This window comes from Micropterus salmoides, unplaced genomic scaffold (genome assembly GCF_014851395.1).
Source record: "Micropterus salmoides isolate LMB-PRFRI ecotype aquatic unplaced genomic scaffold, ASM1485139v1 Ms_hic_scaffold_9, whole genome shotgun sequence".
Lineage (NCBI taxonomy): Eukaryota > Metazoa > Chordata > Actinopteri > Centrarchiformes > Centrarchidae > Micropterus > Micropterus salmoides.
In genome coordinates this window covers 6,131,692-6,158,078 of record NW_024044681.1, presented here as the reverse complement: position 1 = coordinate 6,158,078, position 26,387 = coordinate 6,131,692, and the positions used below count along the sequence as shown (strand labels likewise).

Here is a 26,387-nt window from a genome sequence, read left to right as displayed (position 1 = left end):
CGCACCATATGACAAAGTCCCCCACCACCACCACCACAAGTCTGTACTCAGCCTCGTCACCCTGCTGAGACATCCAACCATCCGATGAACACTTTATCCACCGCCGACACACAGCGGTGTTTGTAGCGGTGCCCTCTGCTGCAGACAGACCAGACTGCAGCTCAAACAGTCTGACTGTGATACAGACACTTTTTTGTAAATCTCTGGATATATTGAAGATGTCTACGTATTTGCACAAATATGCACAAGAGGAAAAGCATGAACCAAACAACAGGAGAAATTGTTTCATAGCATAGGTGTCATTTACACTGGGGACGCTGGGGACATGTCCCCATCACTTTTTGAAAGCATTTATTAAAATGTTCTGAAAAATGGCTTGCAACAAGAAATGTTAAATAACAAATGAAAATACTTTGAGAAAGGTTTATTTGCATAATAACAAAACAAATATAGAAGAAGAAACAGATGTGAATTGTCCAAAAAAATATTATATTTGATATTTTTATTATATTTGATATTTTTATATATATTATTGATTACTACATTTTTTAAAATATATTTTGAGTTGTCACCTGCCACCTGAATTTTGACATTGACATTTCCACCATAAACTGGTGCAGAAAATTTCTCCAGAATGTAGGAAATTGTGTTAAATGCTAAAAAGCATTCAGCATTGACATTAGTGTTCAAATATCTTCTCGTCTTGTTCTCATGACCCTGATACTCCACCCCGAATTTGAGCTCTTGTCAACACAAAGTGATGCCCTTGTTTCATAGTGTTTGAGATTTTCTTTCATGAACAAACAAACCTGTTTTCCCTCTTATTTTCTTTTCATTGTTGCATCCTTCTCTTGACTATGTATGATATCTCCTACCCCCCCAGGTTCAGCTCTCCTCCCTCCAAAGCACCTTTCTGTCACGTTTTGGTTTGAAGTTTGCTTTGTTTCCTGTTTTATTTTGACACCGTCTGCCTCCTGTGTCTTGTTTGAACTTCCTTCCTGTCTGTCATGATCCCCTAATGTGTCTCACCTGTGTTCATCACCTGCCTGCTTGTGTGTATGTGTCGGTATCTGCCTGTTTCTTTGCTTTCAGCCTGGATTATTGTGTTTTTGTTTTGTCTGCAGACTTTGGAGTTAAAGGCCATTCCTTATTTGGATTATTTTACTTTAGTTTGTGAATGTTTCTTGGATGATCTTGGACACTGTCTGCACCCATGGTAAGTTTAGATATTTTGTTTTTTTCATTATATAAACTAGAAAACTGGTCCTTTCTTGCTCAGCATTTTTGGTCCAGGTCCTTGTTTTCCTGTTTGCACAAAAATAATAATATGAAGTGTTGAAAGGTGGAATTCTGGAAAAAAAAAGTTGCAACAAATTCTAGTAAACAAAGTTGTTTTAATAAGAAATCTTTAATGTAGTTCATGGTATTAACTCTGTGTCACGTGTAAATATGTCTTTTGACAAATGCACCACACAAACAGGATAAACAACAAGTAGTCAAAGTGAAGAATTTGGCATTTCTTGTTTTTACATTGTGAAGAACACAAACAAAAAATGAAAGTTGAGTAACATTTTTTTGATTCAGGCCAAAACGTTTTTTTCACTTTCGTCAAACATTTTGCAGGTGCAGATATGATGAATGGTCATGCAGTGAGTGACACTAAAGTAAACTCATGTGTGGCATTAAACTGTGACGTCCTCCCCTTTATACATTGCTTTTCCGAGTAACTGTTATGATAATTGAAGTGTAAGAGATTTGTCCAATTTTAATTTTCAAACTTCAGGTGATTTAAGCTTCTAGACTTGAGGTGAGAATACGGCCATATTTTGCATTTTATAGTGTACTAAAAAAGATTGACAAATAGAAAAAAATTATTGTTAATTGCAGTTCCAGATATCGTCCATTTCAATGTGAGTAATACTTTTCTTCAAGGCTGCATGCATTTTAAAGTCAAAATTTAACAACACTCAAAGATATTCATATAAAAACGTGTGGCGACTGTGAGTGTGTTCAGCTGTGAGACGTAGTGAGTTGGCTGCAGAGCAGATCAGTCATCGCTTCATGTTAACAAATTGATCATCACAAACAGATGGAGGCCGTAAACTGAAGCGCATCGCATACCGTGGCAACATTACAGAAATTCCTACTTGACTATGGCAAATCTAAGAAGTGGGCTGTGCTCTACACGGTTTGAACTGCTGTCTCAGCAGGTTTCTAACAGGACAGCGACGCATCGAGTGCTGTTCCAAATGTCTTGAACGATCTCTTCCTGTCTCTTAAGACGCCTTCAAACTGCCCCAGTAACAGCCGGTATTGAAGGCAGCATTGATGCTGCCTATCACCCATAAACCAGCGCGGCTGCGGCAGCTTATGAAACATGATCAAGATGGCGGACAAACAAGCTAAATTTGTCTACAAATATATGTTTTTAAAAAGGTTTTTAGCAGTTTTCTCGCTTGGCTATAGGGAAGTTTGCAAGAACTAGACACTGACCTATCATATCAGCCCGTGACTGTAACCAACCAAGTTTGTTCAGTAGGATTTCTGTCTGTCAGCTGTTTGGCTTTTCAATAGCTAGTTAGCTGATTCTAAGGCTAGCGTCCCTTCTGACAGCCAGAGGAGAGGCAAGACGGCGTGCTGACGTCACGTGTTGCCGTAAGTGCTGCCCTAGAAGGCCGTTTGAAATATGCCTTCACTTGAAAGTGATGCCTTCTGAGGCAGCTGTCCGTTCCGGCAGCGAGGCAGATCTCGATTCTGCTCTGTGCAGCGATAGTTTAGGCGTCTGTTGTATTTTCTACACATGCTGTGAGCAAATCTGGTGATCTATTATACACTATGTAAACGATATATGATTATATATGAAATGATAAAACACGTGTTCCATGCTTTCCACATCTGCCCATCCACTATAACTATTAGAAACAGTATCAGAAGATCATCATGTTAACTTCACTGATGCAGAAGAAGAGACAGCAGCAGATACAGGAAGGCATAAGAAGCCATGACGTCATAATAAAGCTCAGCTCTGCGTGTGACTACAGAAGAGGAGAATCGCTTGTTGGCCGCTGCAGAGAAAAGTTCAGCTCACCTCTTGAGTTGTTGTATGTTCATAACCTAGTGTCTGTACTGTCTGTTCAGAACATGCTGGTCCACGTTTGTAATTGTCATTCTTCTGCTGGTTTATAGTTTTAACCATTAGTGAGGAGGACGTTCCATTTTGAGACACCTGGTATGTTTGGATACAGATTTCTACGTGGATGAATCAACAACTCCTGAAATTAGTTGTTGTTTTTAATGTTTTATACCAGGATTTTTCACATATTTCTGGACATGTCACCCAGACAGAAGAAGTAGTCAGAGATACACTAAATAGACAAAAGTACCGGGACACCCCTGTCCCAATACTTTTGTCAGGGGCTGTTTTTTCATGGTGTGGTGTTTCTTAAGGGAAATCGTAGTGCTACAACATACAATTTTAGACAAACAGATCTTCTGACAGTTTGTGCAAACCCACATATCTACATTTTTTAAATTCTGATGGAAGACATTATTTGAAAAGATACCAGACGATAATAATAATTAGTCATTTATCCAAAGCAACTTATTTGCTATGTATGTCAGAGGTCTGGAGAAACTAGGGGTTAAGTGTCTTTCTTGGGGGACACATTGGTGGATGTCACAAAGGGAATCAAACCCAGATCGCCCACAGCAAGGCATTTGTCTTATCCACAGCTCCATTGACACCCAAACAATAAAATTTAAGGCGGGTTGATGTGCTGCACGGAAAAATGGTGGATTGAGCCTGTAAACCCAACAAAAATTCAAATATTTGAACAAAATTGATCACTTATTTCGACAAGATGAAGACTGATTTTAATGGACAATATTTTATCGGTGTACCAGCTCCTACACCCTCTCACGTGATTCTTCGAAGCCGGATCTCCATCAGATGGCTTTTCCCAGGATGAGGATGCTCATGAAGAAGACCATAATGAAGAAGAGCCACATGAAGAAGCGATCCATGACCTTGGCGACCTTCCTCCACTCCCCGATGCGCAGCTGTCCGGCGCGCTGGTCCTGGTATGAGTTGGCAATGTACTCAATGTTCTTGCGCAGCCCCTGATGTGAGCACACACACTGGGTTCTCACCAAGATCTCCCTCCTGTTCTGCCCAGCTCCGCCTCCCCGTTCACCTCCTACGCCTTTTTTCTCTTCCACATGCTCTTCCTCCCCTCCCCCTCCTCCTCCTCCTCCACTGGCACTGTTTGAGTCCTCCTGCTCCCCTTCATGTCCTCTAGCAGCTCCTTCCTCCTCCGAGTGGTCGATGATCACAAACAGATCCTCCTTCCAGTCCGTTTGGTTGATCAAATCCCCAGCCCTATTGTCCTCCACCCTCCCTGCCCACACCTGCCCGTTCACATCCCAGTTTGTGTCTTTGGCGTTGCCGCCATTGGCTGATGGGGTTTCAGACTCCTCCTGCGACAGAGGCTGTTTCCTGGATGAAGTCCCGCTGAGGCAGTTCTCACCGACCTCGTAGACAAAACAGATGCGAGCAAGGTAGTTAAGGATGAAGCGTTCGGCCCATCGTGGGACGGGCCCAGCCTCGGGTCCGCAGTGGTGGATGTTCATGATGAAGATGGTGAGCGCTGTTGAAGCAGTGACCATCGTCATGGTAGCAATGTAGTACTTTCCTGTTGAAAGAGGAAAGTAAAGATCATTAAGAGTACGGTAAAATCTTTAAGGTCTCAAAGACAAATGTCTGTTTTGCTTTGTTTTGAGATTTGGTGGGGAATACAGGAAGTGTACCACTGCGCCATTATTCACACAATCACATCTGAAAAATATAAATATAGTTCAAATTAAGCCTTTGAAGGAATGACCAATGCCATCTGTTTACTTGGATGGACATTCTCAGTTTACAAGAAGAGTTTCACATCTGGGTTCATGTGGTCCAGCCCAAGGGCAAAAAATTTAAATAGCGTTTTTCAGCCATTTGTAGTTCCTTTTCACACCACACTGTTTGCTCTGGTCTGAATCAGTTGATGAGTTGGTGAAACCAAAGAGCAGCAACATAAGTCATTGGTCAGATGTGTCTCTGAACGTATTTCCTGCTCTTTGATTGGTTACAATTAACATCTGAGAAAATTCCAATTGAACTTACGGAAGAAAACAAATCCCATAAAATTAATTCCATAGTATACTGTTAGTTTAATGTCAACATACTACTACTTAGTCACTATATTCATTATAATTCAATATATAGTTTACCAATACGATAAACCCTAATATAAATTCTGTGGGTTGTTTACAATCATTAAATCCTTGTGCAAGAAATGCAATCTACACTGGTCCCTAATTTATTAATGCTAAGTACTAACTTGTCAATAATCATATCCATTCATGCAGAATAATTACTGTAGGTTGTAGCCTTTACGCGCACATTGTCAATCAGTCTTCCAGTTCTCACGTATCTAATTTTAGGAGCATATGCCCCTGAATGAAATACTCTGTTGAGCTTTGTATCATCCATCCCCCACGCTGAAAACATTTGAACAGGAGAATCCCGTGAAAAAAGGGAGGGTTGTCTGTTCGAGATCTGATCACATTCTCACCGCAAATGAAACTACTCCAGAGTTAGTTTGAACCAATACCATACCAAGACCACCTCTTCAAGGAAGTCTCATTACGCTTGTTTGGTCTGCTTTTGGTGCGCACCCGAGTGTGAATGCTGCATTCACACCTGCTCAAAAGAACCGCACCAAGGGGCAAAATGAACTCTGGTAAGATTCAACCGGATTAATGTGGCAGGTGTGAAAACCCCCTTCTTTGAACCACTGATGAAAGTTCAGAGTTGTTATGAAGGCTGGCGTTGCTCATTTCTAAAATACACAAAATTATTCATCACAAAAGTGTCCGTTTTGTTGTCAGGTGCAGAGCAACAATACTCTCACCTCTACAATAAATAACATACATACACATTGTGTACTTAACTTCCCATCTTGACCATCCAATCTTACGACTTCCATTTGAAGGCAACACAAAAGAAGAAAACATGTACCAACTGGAACACAATATTAGGGGGGATGGCATTTAACCCTTATTTGCCTAAAGTGTTACTTTGGTATTTTGATTTAATTCTCCCATGTTTTTGTGTCTATGTGACTCATTGGGACCACATTGAATGAAGTTGATCCAGTATTGCATGAGCGTGCTGCAGTCAGCAGCAGTGAAACAGGGCTGCAACATAATCCTTGCAGGCAATTGCTCCCCATTAAAGTATGTTCACTAAAGAGCTTGTTTTTGCAGGCAGGCTCAGATTGTTATTATAGGCGTCTGACAACATGATGGAAAGGATTCCTACAGAGAATGTTTAACAGATGCTATATCGCTCTCGTCAAAGCCACCAGACTCCATTGACAAAAAAAGTAATTTTCCCTTGCAGAACATGGAAGTTGCTGCTCTACCGCTGCCTCGGTTGGTTAGTTAGTTTGTGTTGTTTGACTTTTGTTTGTTGTTGTTGTGTTATTGTGAGACTTGAGTGAGCTCAGGTCAGTTAACATATTTAGTAATGCAGTTCTTGCAGAAGCTGTGTCCACATGATGTGGCAACTGGAGCGGGGAACACATCCAGACAACTAATCTTCAGACAGCTGGCAGCATCCATGTAAATACAAAGAAAAGTGTCAAAAAGCAAAATTGTACTGTAAAACTAAGATTACATTACATGTAATTATTCTGAACTTAAATGCAAGTTATATTTGACAAGATTTTGAGCTAAGATATAAGTATTACTGGCTGTGTTCAGATTGTACTTCAGAGAAAACTCATCTCGACTTCAGCTCTGCTGTAGCTCCGACAAACGTTCACTTTCATCTATGAAATGTGAAATGTGATGTCGAACCTCTCCGGTCTGTCCAGTGTTGCTTGGCTTACAGTAACTCTCAGGATGACGATGCACTGCATTTCTGGTTTGGCATAATTATAGACAAACCTTTGGCACACAATTCAATCTGGAGCAAGGTGCGCACCCTGGAGCTATAGGACATACACTTGCGAAACAGGTCCAAGATATGTAAGAACGTAGTCTATGTTCCTATCAGCGGTAGTCTTGTTAAATGACCAAAGGGTTCCAAAGTAGAAGCTATAAAGGATTGTTTTGAATGTTATCTTATGGAGTCCAATGAGTTTTTCTATGTCAGAATAATAATTTCTGCTTTGGCTCTGACGTTAATGTTACAATGAGAACAAGCAAACAGAAGCAGTTGTACTTGTTTGACAGGATTCAGACAGACAATGTCACAAACACAGCGTTTGTGATGTGCTGCCAAGTATTATTTAAGCATACTGGTCTCTGCCTCTCAGGCTTGAAATCAGTGCTTTGGAAACACTGGTTTAGAAAAATATTTGGCCATCTTCAGTCAGCCTTTCCTGTTCGCCAAGACTCAAGTACCACATGAAACTCTGGGATATTTTGAAGTGCACATCCAGCCATCCATGGGCAGAACTGATTGATCAGGTTAAAACTAAATTATTCTCAGGAATTTGGAAACCGTTGTGAATGGGAACCCAGCCTCTGCAAGAGGTCTCAAAGTAAACTTCAAAAATCAGAGACTCCTCAGCCTTCTCACCTATCAGCGGGACGCTCTCAGAGGGCGGCATGCTCTCGGCCACCAGTAACTGAAACACAGTGAGAGCCAGCAGAACCGTGACACCCAGAGAAACCTTTTCACCCGAGTCGGCCGGCAGGTAGAAGCCCAGCGGAGCCAGGAAGGAGATCATCATGCAGGGGATGAGGAGGTTGAAGATGTAGAAGGAGGCACGTCTCTTTAGGTGGAGGGTAAAGGTGATGTCCGGGTAGGGATCCGAACAGCAACCATACAGGATGACGTTCTTCTTGGCTGGCATGCCCAGAACCTGATTAGAAAAAGTATTTGATTAGATTCAGGGACGAGGCCTTGTTCTGAACCCATGAACAAGGCAACCACTCACCTCCCACTCCACATTGGGGACAAAGTCGGCCAGGTCTGCGCTGTCTAAAGCATTGAACAAGTCCATCTGGTTGCCGTTGTGAGTCCAGGAGCCAAAGGTTAGGTGACACTCCTGCAAATCAAAGGGGAAGAATGCCACATCTACAGAGCAGGAGCTTTTGGTGATGGCTGGCTGGTCCCACATGACCTGACCGTCGTTACGAAGAACCACGTTGGTCTCCATTGAGCTGGAGAACTCGTCGTCCGCACTGTGGTGGAGAAAGTGGAGGGAGTTGTGTGAAGGCAGGGAGAGGAAGCAGAGGATTGGAGGTGGGGCGATGGCGAATGTTGTGTGGCCAGGCAGATCGACAGCAGGGCGCCACACCTACCTGTTATACAGGACGATGTCTGGTCTCCAAACGTAGCTGCTGGGGATGCGGATGGTATCGAGGCCGTCATAGTCCTCTTTCTTCCAGGTGAGGTAGGCGTCCATCCAAACTTGGCGGATCCACAGGTAGGTAGTCAGAATCTGATTCCGCTCGTCCTGGTGAGAAGACACATGAACATCAGCACAGGCACGAATACACACAACATGAACATTTGCACGGGCAGTCAGCATGTGATCACCATGTCGATGATCTGGGAGAGAGTGATTTGCAGTGTGACGTTGATGATGTGATCAGTGTCCTCTACTGGCCGCAAGGCGTTGGTGTAGTTGGAGAACAAGTCGCTCATCAGCTTCTGAGCATAGCGCCCATGAGCGGCCAAGTAAACTGGAAAACAGAGAGAATGAGAGAGACATCTTTACTATATAACTTAACACTTATTTTGAAACCAAGCAGCAGGACATGAAGATGATCAGAATCAGAAGGAGCTTTCTTGCCAAGTAGTTTTTAACACGTACGAGGAATTTGCTTTGGAGATAAGGTGCTACACGCAGACAAACAGTTTAAATATGGAATAAACAGATGTTAATATATAAATTGACAAAACATAAAACATAGAAGAATAACGCTTAACAACAAACAACAAATATGTGCAATATACCGGGTATGTGCAACGATATACAGTATTTGAAAGGAGTGTCAGTAGGAGACCCGGGTCTTGCTGATGAGGCTGCAGACGGGAAGAAACTGTTTTTGTGGCGAGAGGTTTTGGTCCTGATGGACCGCAGCCTCCTGCCAGAGGGGAGAGTCTGAAACAGTTTGTGTCCGGGGTGGGAGGAGTCAGCTGGAATCTTTCCTGCTCGCCTCAGAGTCCTGGAGGCGTACAGGTCCTGAAGAGAAGGAAGATTGCAGCCAATCACCTTCTCTGCAGAGCGAATGATGCGCTGCAGCCTGCCCTTGTCCCTGGCAGTGGCAGCAGCGTACCAGATGGTGATGGTGGAGGTGAGGATGGACTCTTATCAACCTAGAAAACTTCTACACAAACCATACTATTGCCCTATTTTGACTCTCTAAGCTCTGATGTGACTCTTCATGTGTCGAGTGTTAACCTGATTCCTGATCTTGCATATTATTTTTGAATGTTATGAGGTTGGAAGTGTGTATAAAGTCTTTTTCTCTGCAGCGATTCGCTGTGTCTCATGTCTCCAGCAGTCTGTCCCACAGAAACACACACACACACACACACACACACACACACACACACACCGAAACCACATTTCCCAGTTCAATTAACCTGGTAATCACCTCAGGTTTTTAACATTAATCAGAAAACGTCTGCAGAACGGCAGCGGACTGATAATTCCTTTAAATCCTGTGACACCTAATGATGATGGTAGACAGAAAGGATGCTAGTGTGAGTCTTTCCAATATATTTTGTAAAATGTCTCCACCATGTCAATAAAAAACTAAAACAAAAGGAGGTAACAAGGCCCCCAGTGTAATTGAATTGACCTTGAATTTGCATATTTTTAGATGTATACAAGACAATGTATGGCTATGGATCAGATACTTAAATGATAAATAAATTCTACATATACGTCACATGATGTCATACTTCTAAGCTCACTTTGCCACTTTTCAGATGGCGCCTAATACAGAGTTCGCACTGAATAAATCTACACTGAACAAAATTTTAAAGGCAACACTTGAACTCAAAGATCTAAGACTTTCTCTATGTATACAAAAGGCCTATTTCTATCAAATATTGTTCACAAATCTGTCAATCTGTGTTAATGAGCACTTCTCCTTTGCCGAGATAATCAAGATGCTGATCAGACAGCATGGGTATTGCACAGGTGTGCCTTAGGCTGGCCACAATAAAAGGCCTTAGGCTGGCCACAATAAAAAGCCTTAGGCTGGCCACAATAAAAGGCCTTAGGCTGGCCACAATAAAAGGCCACTCCAAAATGTGCAGTTCCATCACATAGCACAATGCCCCAGATGTCGGAAGTTTTGAGGGAGCATGCTGACTGCAGGAATGTCCACAGAGCTGTTCCCCGTGAATTGAATGTTCATTTCTCTACTATAAGCCGTCTCCAAAGGCGTTTCAGAGAATTTGGCGGTACATCCAACCGGCCGCACAACCGCAGACCACGTGTAACCACACCAGCCCAGGACCTTCACATCCAGCATCTTCACCTCCAAGATCGTCTGAGACCAAAGAATTTCTGCACAAACTGTCAGGAACCATCTCAGGGAAGCTCATCTGCACGCTTGTCGTCCTCATCGGGGTCTCGACCTGACTGCAACTTCACACAGCCATTGAAGAGGAGTGGACCAACACTCCACAGGCCGCAGTCAACAACCTGATCAACTCTATGTGAAGGACCCCCCAATACAGTGAAACTGCACATTTTGGAGTGGCCTTTTATTGTAGCCAGTCTAAGGCCTTTTATTGTGGCCAGCCTAAGGCACACCTGTGCAGTCCCCACGCTGTCTGATCAGCATCTTGACATGGCACACCTGTGAGGTGGATGGATTATCTCGACAAAGGAGAAGTGCTCACTAACACAGATTTTGACAGATTTGTGAACAATATTTGAGAGAAATAGGCCTTTTGTGTACATGGAGAAAGTCTTAGATCATTGAGTTCAGCTCATGATGAATGGGGGCAAAAACAAGTGTTGCTTTTATAATTTTGCTCAGTGTATGTCCTGTGGATTTTCATGATTCCCAGAGGAAGGATCCTAAACTAGAGGTGGCATTGAATAAATCTAAATAATTACACCCACAGTGAAAGTAAAATGTCCAGAATGAAGCCACAAGACATGATGAACAGTGATCTGTCACATCTTCAAGTAGAAGAATAGGTTCATGAACATGTAGTCCAAATAAAATACAGAAACAAACCACCTTCACCTTCCTAATTACAACCCCCAACAACAGCCAGAGTGTCAAATCACTAACACACACTGAGTGTTTATCCACAAAAAGTTTGATCAGACCAGAGGAGTGCTTGAAACAGGTGGACAAAAACCTCTGGATAAAGAATGATGATAAGAAATGGGAAGAGCAGATGTTTATTTTATGTACTCAAAGTACATGTCAGAAAAGTGAGAGCAGAACTATCGAGCTGACAGCAGGCTGCATCTTTTGTCCTGTAACCATATAAGTACATAGTGAAACGCCTTGTCGTGTAAATTGTTTATAAAATCTGCTAACGACAAAGACTTCACTATCAGGTGCAGTCGGTCGTCTTCAGACAGCTGGGGAATGAAGTTTAGCTGCCAAAGAAACATCCTGAAAGGTCACGGTGAGAGAGTGTTGGCTGTCGTGTGCTTCAGTGTATCGTCTGGTCTGAGGACGCTGCAGTGCATTCTGGGGAGTCATTTCTTACTTACTTTCAGATATAAAGTTTATATAAGAAAAATATACAAGAACTAAAAAATCTTAAGTTCGTTCTTGATTAATGTTTTTATCCATCGTGGATCAACTATTTGTCTGGAAATTACAACAGAACTGAACAATGTCGAGGTCCCAAACTTAGAAAAGTGTTACGAAAGTGTTTATTTGCATTAATGTTGTTAGCATAGCGAGTTATTTAAAGTAGATTTACATTTATAGTTAGTCAGACCTAAATAGGAGTTTCTGATGGCTTGTGTAACGAGGAAATGTTCATATTTACATTAACAGCATTTGTGACAAGTTCAAATTCTGCAAACATCACCTGTCTGCAGATGATACAGTTATGACCTCCTGTGCCCTGTACAGCAGAGATTTTGGAACATGCTCCATCGGATCTGAAACTGTTCCAAAACTAAAGTTCTGATTTTTTACCCTGGGCAAACAAAGGTACCACCCCTCTCCATCGTGACCCTGGATGGAGTCTGTATTAAGGAGGAATTTGGTGCGACAAAAACGTAAATTTTAAATACCATAGTGAGTATTTTGTAAAGAAATTAAAATTCCCACTAGGTTTCCTGTATAGTTTAAAGTCTTGATTTTCCATGGCTTCAAGAAAACATTTATTTGCTGCTGTTCAGTTCTGAGATACATCACTGACCCCGGCTTCAGGTAGTGTTACTTTCGTCAGAAACTAAACGAAATATATTCGTTCTTTTTTTCCCTGATGAAAATGAGATGGCGACAATGTCCTTAGACGCTGACTGTGGCTGTATTAATGTGCAAAGTGAGGAAGGAAAAATGACGAGACTAAAATGTAATTCATAAAATAAAAATGTTAATAAAATCTCTCTTTCTTTTTGTAAGTATAATGAGGAGACAAAATATTACAGGCCAGATTTTCTCCCTCTAAATTTCCACTTTTTGTTCATTCAGCGGTTTGTTTTGAGGAAAACGTTCCTGTGGAGGAAGCAAACTCTGGTGATGAACACAACATGCTAGGAATAAAGAGGCACTTAGATATTTGGTCCTACTTCAAACACAGTGAGGTGGACAAAAAAGACAGAGTGCCTAATTATATCGAACAGTGAGCAACGTGGTTATAAGATTTTTGGAAAAAACACCACAACCACGAACCTGAAGCAGCATATCAACGCTAACCACCTGGGAACTGAGTTAATGTCTCCTTTGCAATAAAAATGAGAACAAAGCTGAAATTCAAATTTTACAAAACAAAAAAACAGTGAAATAAAGACTAAAATGATAAATATCTCTATTTTGGTTGGAGCAGATTGACCTAATGAGTCAGACTCAAGACTCAAATGATGCTTAATGACTAAAACTAGTCTAAAATACTTTTGATTGTCTTTTGACTAAAATACCCAGACTTTTAGTCCACTAAAACTTGACTAAAAAATAGTATACTGTGGACTAAATATGACAAAAACTAACAAGGACATTTGACACAGGACTCAATTTTAAAACGAACAAAATTAACACTAGCTTCCGGTAGGATGGTCTTTCCTTCCTCTGTTGTCGTTGGTATGTTTTGCTTTGTGGGTCTTCCTTTTTAATTTTTATACAGCCCTTCGGTCAGCTTAGGCTGTGCTTAAATGTGCTCTAGAAATAAAGTTGACTTGAGAGTGACAGTACAGTAAAGTGAGTGAACATAATGTTTTGATAGCAGCAGGGGAGAAGGAGAACGCTGGCAGCTGCATCATGTCATCACACCTCCACCTGCATCCACGGCGCAGACTGCAGCTCAAACACAACCCCCCCCACCCCCATGATTATATGTAATAAAGTTTCACAAAAACACGAACTGACTGTTCAGCTCACTGGCAACCAGAGTGAATTTTTCTAGTGTCCGTCCCTTATTTCACAAGACACAAAGTAGAAAAAAAGGTAACATATTTGTCCACAACATTTAGTTTCTTTCTTATTCATTGTGTTCATTTTTAAATCATTAAATGACCCCTCAGATTTATCTTGGGCCCCCCAACCTGTAGTAGTGGAACCAATGAATTAGCAGGATTATCATATGAAAACAACAACAAGGACAGAGAGATTCTTAACTACAAGAGGAGACACTATTAAAGAGAAAAATAAAGAGCCGCAGTCACTCAGACACTCACACACAGAGGTTTAGCAACATGCCTTGCACAAAAAAGGAAGCGACAAGCCCACGGTCAGTTCAATGGCCTTCAGATAACAAGAAAACTCCAACATGCCTGTTGAGACACAAGTAGACGGAGGGTTTGAGTGTTAACATCCTTTGTGCATAAATGGAAATGTGGAAGTGAATCTGTCACACAGGCATGAAAAACAGGATATTTCATACCGAGAACGAGATGGTCTGATTCCCCTCAGCTCGGTCTGTTTAAGGCTGACCCACGTGTTGGTTTATGTGTCAGTCTTACATACACGCACAAGTCTTAGATTATTCTGGCATTATTCTATATTTTTGTTGTTGTTAACTAATCACATTTAATCAACATGTTAGTGTACACTATATGGACAAAAGTTCTGGGACACTCCTCTGAATCATTGAGGTGTTCAGTCACTTCCATGGCCACAGGTGTATAAAATCAAGCACCTAGGCTGCACACTGCTTCTACAAACGTGTGAAAGAATGAGTCGCTCTCAGGAGCTCAGTGAATTTAAGCGTAGTACTGTGACAGGTTGCCACCTGTGCAAACCTGTGTGCCATTGGTGAAATTTCCTCACTACTAAATTTTCCACGGTCAGCTGTTATTGGTTTTATAACAAAGTGGAAGCGACTGGGAACAATAGAACCTCAGCCATGAAGTGGTCGGCCACATTAAATCACAGAGCGGGTCAGTGCATGCAGAGGCGCGCAGTGCGCAGAAGTCACCAACTTTCTGCAGACCTCCAAACGTCGTGTGGCCTTCGGATTAGCTCAAGAACAGGGCGTAGAGAGCTTCGCGGAACGGGTTTCCACGGCCGAGCAGCTGCATCCGAGCCGTACATCACCACGTGTAATGCAAAGCGTCGGATGCAGCGATGTAAAGCACGCCAGACACTAGAGCGGTGGAGACGTGTTCTCTGGAGTGACCAATCACGCTTCTCTGTCTGGCAATCCGATGGACGAGTCTGGGTTTGGCGGTTTCCAGGAGACGCTACTTGCCTGACTGCATTGTGCCAAGTGTAAAGTTTGGTGCAGGGGGGGTTATGGTGTGGTCTTGGCCCCTTAGGCCCCATCCACACTACTGCGTTTTATTTTGTCCGATCTCCGTCCACAGCAGCGTTTTAGCTGCGTATCAGAGTTGATCTCGTCTCCCGTCTGTACTTAAAAGACTGAAAACGCTCATCTAGTGGCCGTTCACGTACGCTGGGCGTGTGCGTGCCGGCGTAAACATGAAGCAGATGGTTCGTTCAGTAGTTACAGAAGATTTGGTGAAAGAACAAAGTACTGCAGACGAAGAACCAGATAGATAGTACTTAAGTGAAGGCTGTAAGTGTTGTTTGCACGGTACAAAGTCTTTCAATAAAAATACCAAATCAAAAACTCTGTCAGCAGCATCGTGTTTCTGCTTTGCAGGACTTATGAGAGCCAATCAGAGAGCCAATCAGAGCGTCTGAGTCATCGTTTTTGCCCGTCCGCACTAAAACACCCTCTGGAGATTTGAAACGAAAAACGGGGTCAGCAGCGTTTTCAAACTTCTCCGTTTTAGGTCTTCATTTTCGCCGTTTTAGTTTGGACGGGAGGAGCAAACGCAGGAAAAGGTCTCGGTTTTAAAACCAAAATGTAGCAGTAATGTAAATTTCCTTTAATGTAAAAAATCCTTTACGTATGAGGACGTGTTGGCAGGACAGTGTATGTGGGCCTGAGTCAGAAAAAACTATGGTGTTCGCGGTAATAAAGGTAAATAGGGTTTTGAACGTTTCTGGACAACAATGAAACTTGAAGGCTCAGAGGAAGAAGAGACATCAGGCTGTGAGACACACAGGACTCGTTAGGAAATACGTTCGCTGGTAGAAAATCTATAATCTTATTTTAATGTAACATCTTCAAACCAACAAGAGGGACAACATATCATTTTAACTCAATATGCCACATTTTCTCATCTCAGGGCTGCCTGTCTCTGTGTCCAACACCTTCACCCCAGGCAAGATATCCTAACAACTACAGGCCAGGTTTCCATTAAATTTGACATTGTATATGCAAACTGGTGACAAATGAAGGTAAAACCCAACGTAATGTGTCTTCGTAAGGTGTTGAGAAGGGCTTCAGTGTTCCTGGTCACAGATTGTCTCCGTGAGACTACATGTGGATCTCTACAGGAGGAATGAACACCTTTTTTTCCAAGCATATTCCCTTATTTGGTGTTTTGATGATGGTGGTGCAGGAGAGCGCTGTCGCTCCAAAATCTCACATCGGCCTCAGTGACCACATGAACCTCCTAACGACCCACTATAAACCCCTGAAGGAGCTCTAGAACTTCCTCAGTGTCCACAAGAACTCAGTTACCTGCTAAAACCTCGTCACTGACAACTAGAACCTCATGGTGGAGAAAAGTGCTTTCTAACAATGTTCAAGAATCTCCAGTAGGTGTTCAACTAGGTGACCAGACAAGACTGTTTGTCCCGAAAATGACACTTAACTTAATGAGTGTTGATTAGTTATTAGTTATTTATATATATATATATATATATATATATATATATATATATATATATATATACACAAAACAAAACTCTGTTACAAGTAAAAGTCCTGCATGGAAAGTGTTACTTCTTACTTGTTACGGAAAAAGTATTAAAAGTAAAAATACTCAATGCACAAAAAAAAGGTTTCCTGTGACCGTTATACTACATTATATCATCAGATTATTATTACTCATGCATTCATGTGAAAGCAGGGTTTTACTGGAGCTCATTTTGAACTATTTTGTGTTGGACTGAAACCAATACTTATTTTCAGTACAGATTAATGTGCTTCCCGTCTGAGACGCCAAGCCAATGCGGAAGTCCCTTAAACCTGCATTCTATTGAACGGCCAGCAGGGGGCAACTCTTCTGATTGCAAAAAGAAGTCCGGTGTAGGTACCAGACGTGCTCGAGGGCCTGCGCCTGTCAATAATGTCACATAACATGATGATGTGGCAGATTGTGATTGGCTGTACGTCGGAGTGCTTACAGATATAGTTTTAACAGTTTCTGAAATCAACTATGTAGACCCCAGAGCCATTAAATAATCTTATTTAAGTTAAATAATCTTATTTAACGGCTCTGGGAGAACTTATACAGTGAAATACAGCTCTAATTATTAAACGGGACTTAACACAGCCTGCCAATAGCTGTGTATTAATGTTACAGCGCTAATGTTAGCTGCCAATCAAGTTAAGCTAACGGTAGCTAACTTAAGCTACTCGGACAAACTACATAGTGCCCTGGTTATAAATATAGGTATCAGATCTGCTCGGGGTCTTTATTAAATGTTTTTTCTTTTATTTCACATTTACTTTGGCAATATGGCAATAACGTACACACACATGTTAGCTTAAGTAGATCAGCAGCTAACATTAGCGTCGTAACATTAATTCACCGAAAACTAGTATCTGTAAACACTACGACATACAGCCTATCACCATCTGCCACGTCGTCATACAAACGTACAGCCAATCACGTTATGTGGCGTTACCAGCAGGCACAGGCCCCCGAGCAGATCTGACCACCCGAGCACATCTGGCACCTACACCGGTTCCATTAGAAATAACGGTAGAATGTTTCTATTTGTCAGCTGATTTATTCCCTCAGTAAACACTTTCCTGATGAGTTTATGGTCTCAGTCGCTAGTTTCAAGTCTTCTTCAACACAGCATGATGTTCATTTAGTAAATTATGGTCCCATTTAGAGGAACAGAGACCAGGAAGCAGGGGAGGCTTTAGGGGGGGATTATCTATGGTTGACAAGTTGTTACCATGGCGACATCAATCAGGCTTAGAGTGACTTGTACGCACGGCACTGTGTAAAATTAACCAGCGCCGTTGAAAAAGCTTATTAGGAGTCAGCTGTTCTCTCTGGTGAGTAGATTTAGTTTTAAGACAACAGTATCAGCTGTGTTAAAATGACGAGTTAACGAATTACAGATGCACCTAGCTAAGCAAGCTAGCTAGCTCCACACACGGCCGTTAGCTCCATCTCATCCAAATATGGTCACGTCCGGTGCCGCTGGTTGCAAAAAATCAACATGGCAAACTCGAGGCTTCCAAACAACAGTCCACAAACCAATGGGTGATGTCACCATGACTACGCCCACTTCCTATATACAGTCTATGTTTGATTTAGCAATTCTGAAAATAATGAGTAATGCCTAGAGCCCAAAGTGACACCTTTGTTTTACATGAAAAAGGACTTTGTGATCGAGATAGTTGTAAATTTGTTAATCTGTCAATTGATTTCTTGATTAATCAACTAATCATTTCAGCTCTACTTGTATAAACTGTTGGGTAGTTTAACTTAAAAAAGTAAAATAAGTCCATCCATCCATCATCAACCGCTTATCCTGCGTACAGGGTCACGGGGGGCTGGAGCCAATCCCAGCTGACATCGGGCGAAAGGCGGGGTACAACCTGGACAGGTCGCCAGTAAAGTAAAATAAGTGAAGATGTTAAATAAATGTAGTGAAGTAGAAAGTAAACACTGAGTTGTGGTGGAGTAGAACTAGAAAGTTGCATGAAAAGAAAATACTCAAGTAAAGTACACATACCTCAAATTTGTACTTAAGTACAGTAATGGAGTAAAGCTACTTAGTTACTGTCCACCACTGTGCATATATTTATAATGAAATATTTTAATTGTTGTGAAACATAAATTTGGTGTTGCCTACAAAGTCTGCACAGAAGGTCGTTGGCAGCCGTCTACCAACCACCAGCGACATTCACATCAGCAGGTGAGGAAGAAGAGCTCCTCTATCTTGATTTAAGAGTCTCTTTAAGGCCCTCTACAACCACTTAGGAACACCACAGTATAGAAGGGATCTGCATGTGATCTGGTTTATTTTAAGCGATACAGATCCATTGACATAGAGTGTGCAAACTTTCTAGCAGGTGAGATCTTTTACAGCTCGTAAGTCTGAAGTGTATGAATCACTCTGCAGCTCCGCCCCTTACTGTCTCTGTTCATTGTTCAAATGTGTTCGTGGTCCAGTGAGCAGGCGAGTCAGCAGTTTGAGAGGCGGCGTTAAAGCGTTAGTGCTAACAGCTCTGACAGCACGCCAGCTGGCGCGCACACATATACACATGCAGCTCATATTTATCAGTAATGTCATCATCTTCATCTCTTTCATCATCACCATCATCATCATGGTAACAAGCAAGTCCATACATTGTGCAAGTGCACAGATGGCCAGAACCGTGTGCATCATGGCTAATGGCAAGTTAAGTCAATATGACCTGACCTGTGTGTGTTTCATCCTATTTACATTCAGAGCCAGTTGCATTCTTTACTTTTAAATGTCATTGTTAAGCTCTTCTTCATCTTTATGTTACTGAAATTTTGTCTTTTACACATCATGTTACCAGGATGTTGGGCTGGGGCACTTCCTGTTTGCTCACATGTTGGATGGCATATTTATGATAGAGGGAGAGAGCCAGCTGGTCTGATGATTGTTGCGTATGTGTTTTTGTTTTGATCTTCATTTGCCCTTCAACTGGAGGAAAAATACGTAATAATATTGCTTGGTCAGGACCCCTTGGCATCAGTTTTAAATGCATTGGGAAGCCCTTTAACATCATTGTTGAGTTTAGGCCTAGTAGATAAACAAGGAGGTGGTTTTTGGGGTGGTGATGGAGCAGTGGATGAGTTTACCCCCTATGGTGTGAGAGACCCGGGTTTAATCCCACACTGTGACACATCCACCACTGTGTCACTGAGCAAAACACTTAACCCCTAGTTGCTCCAGAGGCGACCTCTGACAAATATGGCAATTGTAAGTCGCTTTGGATGAATCTGTCAGCTTAGTCTGCCTCCCCCTCCCAACATCAGCCACACACATGCACACACTCCTACATCACCAACAGTGGACTATCATTTTACACCAACTTAATGTGGACCACTGATTCTGCTCATTAAAAAAAACAAATATAGAAGAGAAATGTTTCAAAAATATAAATAATTTTTTTGTTTTTTGCCAGGAGGGGACTTGCAACCTTTACTGGTGACTACCTATCAAAGAGGGGACCTCCGTAGTGGAGTAGCTGAATAGGTACAAAGTCTTTCTTTAATTTAACTTTAATGTTTTCAACATTAAAACATTTGTTTGAGTTGGGAGAATAAATTAGTGTGTTACCTATAAATCATTAATTAATTGGCTGCATGACCTGATAAACATTTATCAAGAACTGGTGCCTCAGAAAAATCCAGAGTTTCAATTTAAAATTTAATGCACATATCTAGTAGCATATCTAGAGTAATTTTTTAAATTGTAGGGTAGAGTGGGGTAAAATAATATTGAAATGTGAAATCACTTTAATATGTCCAAATTGCAGATAAAGTAAACTACAAGTAAGCTGGTTAAAAGCAAGAAGATTATAGACCTATGCTGTAAAACTAAACTTGCCTTTCCTTATGTTATCAGCTTTCCTATCATTTATTTGTCAGACTTTTAAATAGTCAGGTTGCTGGAACTTCATTAGCAGAAAGTCTGAGGTAAAATATGCGCATGCCAGCTAGCTAGTTAGCTGGAAATGTGAGCATATGTGAGCTTCTAACCTCAGAATTTTACTTTCTCATAGTGAAGCTGCTGGTTGGCTGACGGGTCTATCCAGAGTCTAAATAACATCTAACTTACATAGATCAACCATAAAGGGACACAGCGACCGGGAGGTGTCTTACCCCAAACATACTAATCTAGCATTTTACTACTTCAACCAAAAACTATAAAAATCTTTCTCTCTAAACAATTGCATAACTTATGTTAAGGCTCCCCTTAATGTAAATATACAGATATATCTAAATTGAACACAATTAAAAAAAAGAAAATTTTTGTTCAGTGAGACGAGCGGCAGCCAGCCACATTTTGTGTTTTTTGTTAGAATTACCGTGGGGGGGCGTCTTACCCCATGTTACCCTATTCAAAAAATATATCACACCAATAACATTGTTTTTTTACTTTGCATTAAGGATATTCACATTTAGCTGTGTTACTGTACAGCATGTCATTACAAAATGTGTGGCATGGGGAAGTATGCATTTTATCTTTGAGAAGACCCTTTCCATAATATTAGGCTACTGTATTTCTGTTGTCCAAGAGCTGACAACCAACTTTAAAAAGTTAGAACCAACTGATACGTTAACTCCGAATCTCCCTGACTTAGAATTCTGCAAACACCTTGATTATATCACATCTACCTGCACTCTCAGTTCTAAACAAATTCAGCAAGTCCCGTTGCAAATTCTTAGCTTTAAAGTCCAATAAAGAATAACTCAAACACACAGAGACAAAAACACCTACAACATGCAAAAATGTCCCGAACCTGAACCCATGGCAGTTCACCACATGAATGTCTTCACGAGTCCATGTAAAAGCTGGGTAATATCTAGCAATGTTAAAAGATCATTTCTGTGTTTTAAACCACCATTTCCACACATGTTGGTGTTTAAATGACTCTTAGGTATAGAAAGTTTTGAATCCATGCAGGAGATTCTTCAGCCGGCAGCTGAACCAGCTGCAGCAGCTGCAACGTATTTCTTCGGGGTGTTTGCGCCCATCAAAATGGCGTCCACAGAAAGAGCTTCTTGTTGCAAGCGACAGGCTCACACTGTTCAGAATCAGAGTCAGAAGGAACTTTATTGCCAAGTAGTGTTTTACACATACGAGGAATTTGCTTTGGTGATGAGGTGCTACACGTAGACAAACATACAGTTGACATAAATAAATGTAGAAATATATAAATATAAAATAAACAGATGCAAGTTATATAAGAATATTAAAAGAAAAATAATAACTATTTGCAGAGAAAGAACAATATGTGCATTATTCTGGGTTTGTGTTGTGCAGACGTGTTGCAACGGAAGAGAATATTGTGTACATAAATATATAAATTGACAATAGAAAAATAACAACAAAGATTAACAATTAACAACAAATATGTGCACCAGTTACACCAGGTGTCACAACATCATGGAAAGGATCCCTACGTGGGACTCCAGGTGACCCCCCTTTGTTTTTAACAGGAAGCTGAAGTCTCGCTCAAGGACACCTTATGCTCTGAAATCTCGTGAGAGGCGAGATGTTGCAGGAAGATGACCATTAAGACGGTCAAAACAAACCAGTTCTAGCATAACTGTGAGGCCCCATCCACACTGCTGCGTTTTGGTTTTAAGACCGAGACCTTTTTCTACATTTGCTCCTCCCGTCCAGACTAAAACGGCTGCAGACCCTGTTTTTCGTTTCAAAACTATGGAGAGTGTTTTAGTGAAGACGGGCAAAAACAGATAACTTTGGAATCGATGACGCAGACGCTCATGCTCGGCTCTCTGATTGGCTCTTATAAGTCATGCAAAGCAGAAACACGATGCTGCTGACAGAGTTTTTGAGTTGCTATTTTTGTTAAAATATTTTGTCCCATCCAAATAACACTTACAGCCTACACTTGTACTGTGCATGTCGGCGTTTACTTTGCGGCATCTCCCAGTCTGTTTCCCGCCGCCACAGCCACTTTTAACTCCCGTGTTATATTCAGTAAAAGTCCCAGCTCGTTATTGGTCCATGCAAAATAAAATCCGGTGCGGTTCTTCATCTGCAGTACTTTATTCTTTCGCCAAATTTTCTTCATGCTTCATGTTTATACCGGCACGCTCGCATCCAGCGTAACTGAACGGCCACTAGATGTGCGTTTTCAGTCGTTTTAATATACATGGAGATCGTATTTGTTTTAAAACTTGTTTTTAAACCAAAATGGAGTGGTGTGGATGGGGCCTCAGGGTCTGCAGCCATGCTAGCAGTTGTGAGGGTGGACAGAAGTACAGCAGTGCTTTACAATTGCATCTGCATTTTATAATTGCTATATTTGTCAGAGGTCGCACGCCTCTGGAGCAACTAGGGGTTAAGTGTCTTGCTCAGGGACACATTGGTGGACGTGTCGCAGTGGGAATCGAACCCCGATCTCCCACTCCAAAGGCATGCGTCTTATCCGCTCAAAATGACAAGGCTAACGTGCTGATGCTAAGCAGGGTCATTCAGCCTGGACGACAGTGGTGGACCGACAGAGCGACGCCTCTAGTATCACTAAAAATATTAAGAGTGCAAAATTTGATCTGCTTTAATTTCAGATTGTTACTGCAGATTCAAGCTGCGGCATCACATTCAGCTGGGAAAGACGTTAAAGAGACGTGAACACTTGCTGTGTATCTTTAGTTTCTGACTTTATTTATAATATATGGACCCAGGTGTAAGGGGTGATGGGGGAGTTTTGGTTCCTGTTACAAAGAAATCAGACGAGTGGTCGTACCGGCCCTTTAATTATTAAGTCACTGAACAAGCTCATTGGTGTTTAAAAACCCTCCACCAGCCACTTCACACCACGTCCACCACGTCTCTGTCATCCGTCTTAAAGCTGGGGCAGGCGTGCTTATGTTAGAAGCATGTTTTGTTGTATTTATTGAAGCTGCTACCAGTGGTAAAAAACATTCTGATGTGACGCCTGTGCGGTGAAAGTTTGGTTTGGTTTGTGCAAAAAACTGAGATTTACATTTGGAGTTTTGAAGCTGAAATCATTAGTCGATTAATTGATTAGGACCAAATCTGCCTGTCATAGAATAGCAACATATGTATTATATATCCTATCAACATATTGAGGAGGGACATTTTGATCATGTTTAACTGTTGATGCGTACCACCCAATATATATTTTGATTACGGCCTTGAGCTGCTTTTCATAATGTAATTTTTCAAGCTGTGGACTGTTGGTCAGACAAAACAAGAGATTTGAAGACTGACTTAAGTGTGACGTGCATGTTCCACTATATTTGGACATTCTTTAAACCAAACGATTAATCAGTTAATCAAAAGATAATAACTGACAGCTGAATCAATTTGCTGGACGCTAACAGACTCAACAAACTGATCCACAAGGCCCCTGACGTTGTGAGGCTGGAACTGGACTCTCTGTAGCTGGTGTTGAACGCTCATCCGTCCAAAATGCGCATTCCTGCTTGTGACCATCAAACTCTGGATTTTAATCCATTCCAGCTCTCAGCATTATCAGCACTCACTATTATTATTATAAGTATTTATTCCTTATACTTTCTGTCACATACTGTACATATTAAGTAAGGATTTCTGGTTCTGATTCTGAAAATTATTGTTATTTGCAGCCCTGTTGAAATGCATGTTAGTGTAAAACACAAAACGACTCTGAGGGTAATTACTGAAGCTTTAAAGCTGGAACAATTAGTGTTTCTTGGACGTGATGCAGGTGAAATGTCCCCTACAGTTCAGTCTGCAGCATCACCGACAGCATTTCCAGTTTAAACCTGAGCTTTGTAACATCTCTTCAGAGACTCCAGATGAAAATCAGCCTGTTGTATTTGCAGAAAAGTTGCCAATAAATAAAAATACAAGCGGCTGTGACAACATCTGTATATGACCTTGTTTCTAAAATGAAATAATAAATAACAAAGTGTAAATGAATAAAACCTTAACTCTCGTTCATGAGTTCCAAGGCTGAGTGTTAATTAATATATTATATTTACCTTTAAAGTGGCAGAAGTGAAGCTGAAAATTTTCTCACCTGGAAGAAAGAAGAGAAGCAGGAGAAACCCGATCGATCCACTGCAGAGAAGCTTCATCCCGCTCTGATAACTGTTATTGATCCGGTAAATAACGATCGATTACACTACTGTGATGACAGATCAGCCAGCATCTGACCGCTGAGAGGAGAGGATGAAACACACTGAGAGAGAGAGAGAGAGAGAGAGAGAGAGCAGCTGGTGATGCGGGGCAGTGTGTGTTTGCTGTAGTGCGGCGGTCGCTGCATGTGATGTATGAGGGGTCATTAGTGCCACATACAGGCTGGTGACCGGGGGTGGAAGAAGATCCTTTATCAACACCACACTGTGCAAACACAACAAGTAGAAGTCCTGCATTCAAACATTACTTAAGTAAAAGTATGTACGTATAATCAGCAGCATGTCCTCACTGTGCTACTCGTTCTCACTCCCAAGTCGTCACATGTGGACATATGGTTAAGACCCGATTGCATCACTTTGTAATGCACTGGGGAAAGGTTGCGTCACTTTTGATCGGTAAAGGTAGGCGTAGGCTAGGTAATATATAATAATAGGTAGTATTCTGCTTTTTGGCTTTTCCCTTCTTGTTTATTGAGTTTATACCTTTTTTGTGCTGTAACAGGTTTGCAAAGTGAAAAAGCCCAAAGGGAGTTCCCATCTCCCACAGAAAACTCTGCTTATCCCTGTGACGTCACAGGGATAAAAGCTAAACGCGCCTCATATAACGCTCGCCAAGCGGCTACTCCGACACGCCCTCAGAAACAGCGAGCTGCAGCACACAGCTCTCCTCTCCCTTCCAAACACTAGCTACCCTCCAGGCAGTCAGTGGACAGAAAGTTGTTCCTGTGATGTAGAGACAGAGCTCAGTTAAAACTTTATGGATACAGATTAATAACTCACCGCTCTGAAACTCTCGCTCCAGTCCGTGTTGCCGAGCCGGTCGGCAACACGTACGGCTGAACCCGAGCTGTTTACCGGCTTCTCGCTGACCCGCCCTTCTCTGCTTCTGATTGGCTAGTAGTCCTTAACTAGGAACTGAGCATGTGCAACTCCCAACAAAGATCATTTAGAGACAAGATGTATCACTCCATAGCTAAAACGAAGCCTTCAACACAGGCTGAAAAGAGGAGCTGCAGCAATGTGCAGTATGACAAAAACATATGGTGTTTTTTCTTAAATTAAACCATGTAAACCTGTTCTGGTACAACCACTAAATATGATTTTGAACCTGAAAATGAGCGCAATACCACCTCTTTTAGAGAAATGTCCAAGTAACGAGGTGGTTGAGATGGAGGGTGGGCCAGAAGCTTGACGTTCAAACAGGAGATTTCCCGTGTGAAAGAAAAAGTCAACAGTTAAAATTTTTAATATACGTGGGTTATGTAGTCCAACGAAGGTTAAAGTCAAGGGCAACTGGACTTGGTTGAAGATACTAGAAGACGTTTCCTCATCCAAAGGACTTCTTCAGTTCTTCCAGTATCCAGTTGCCCTGGACTTTAACCTTCGTTGGATAACTATGACCTGGATGACTGAGAATCTTCATAGACATCGTGGGTTATGTAGGTTACGCATGTAACGTTACTTAATTTACGTAAGTTAAAGGTTCAATGTGTGAGATTTAGTGCCATCTAGTGGCGAGGGTTGTGAATTGCAACAATCTGTCCATTCTACCACTGCCCCCTAACCTTTCAAAGAGCGTAGGACAGCTACGGTGGCTGACACAGGACAAAAGGTGTCAGTGGTCAGTCAAGAAATTAGGTTTCTTTAGGTAGATTTATTAAGAAATTGTATTTACTTAATTGTTCAGTAAAACCACATGTTATTGTGACTTGGCCACTGACAGATAACATGAGTGTGAAACACTGTCACTGTTTCTGC

At 41.6% G+C, this 26,387-nt stretch overlaps 1 protein-coding gene across 1 annotated transcript; it reads right to left on the bottom strand.

Annotated features, from left to right (window-relative positions):
• Nucleotides 1–1,374: 1,374 nt before the first annotated feature.
• Nucleotides 1,375–24,664, bottom strand: LOC119895618 (neuronal acetylcholine receptor subunit alpha-10-like). The gene is made up of 6 exons (XM_038708856.1): nt 24,512–24,664; nt 8,594–8,739; nt 8,356–8,510; nt 7,989–8,235; nt 7,628–7,913; nt 1,375–4,691 (listed from the first exon to the last, which is right to left on the bottom strand). The coding sequence occupies exons 1-6, from the start codon at nt 24,567–24,569 to the stop codon at nt 3,946–3,948; spliced, it is 1,638 nt and encodes a 545-aa protein (XP_038564784.1). The 5' UTR covers nt 24,570–24,664; the 3' UTR covers nt 1,375–3,945.
• Between the last annotated feature and the right edge of the window lie 1,723 nt (nt 24,665–26,387).

Coding starts and splice junctions, on each gene's coding strand:
- LOC119895618 (XM_038708856.1), bottom strand. CDS start 24,569: ATGAAGCTTCTCTGCAGTGGATCGATCGGGTTTCTCCTGCTTCTCTTC. Junction 8,740..24,511: donor GCTTCTCTTCTTTCTTCCAG/GTGAGAAAATTT, acceptor TCTGTTTTCCAG/TTTACTTGGCCGCTCATGGG. Junction 4,692..7,627: donor TGAGAGCGTCCCGCTGATAG/GTGAGAAGGCTG, acceptor CTCTTTCAACAG/GAAAGTACTACATTGCTACC.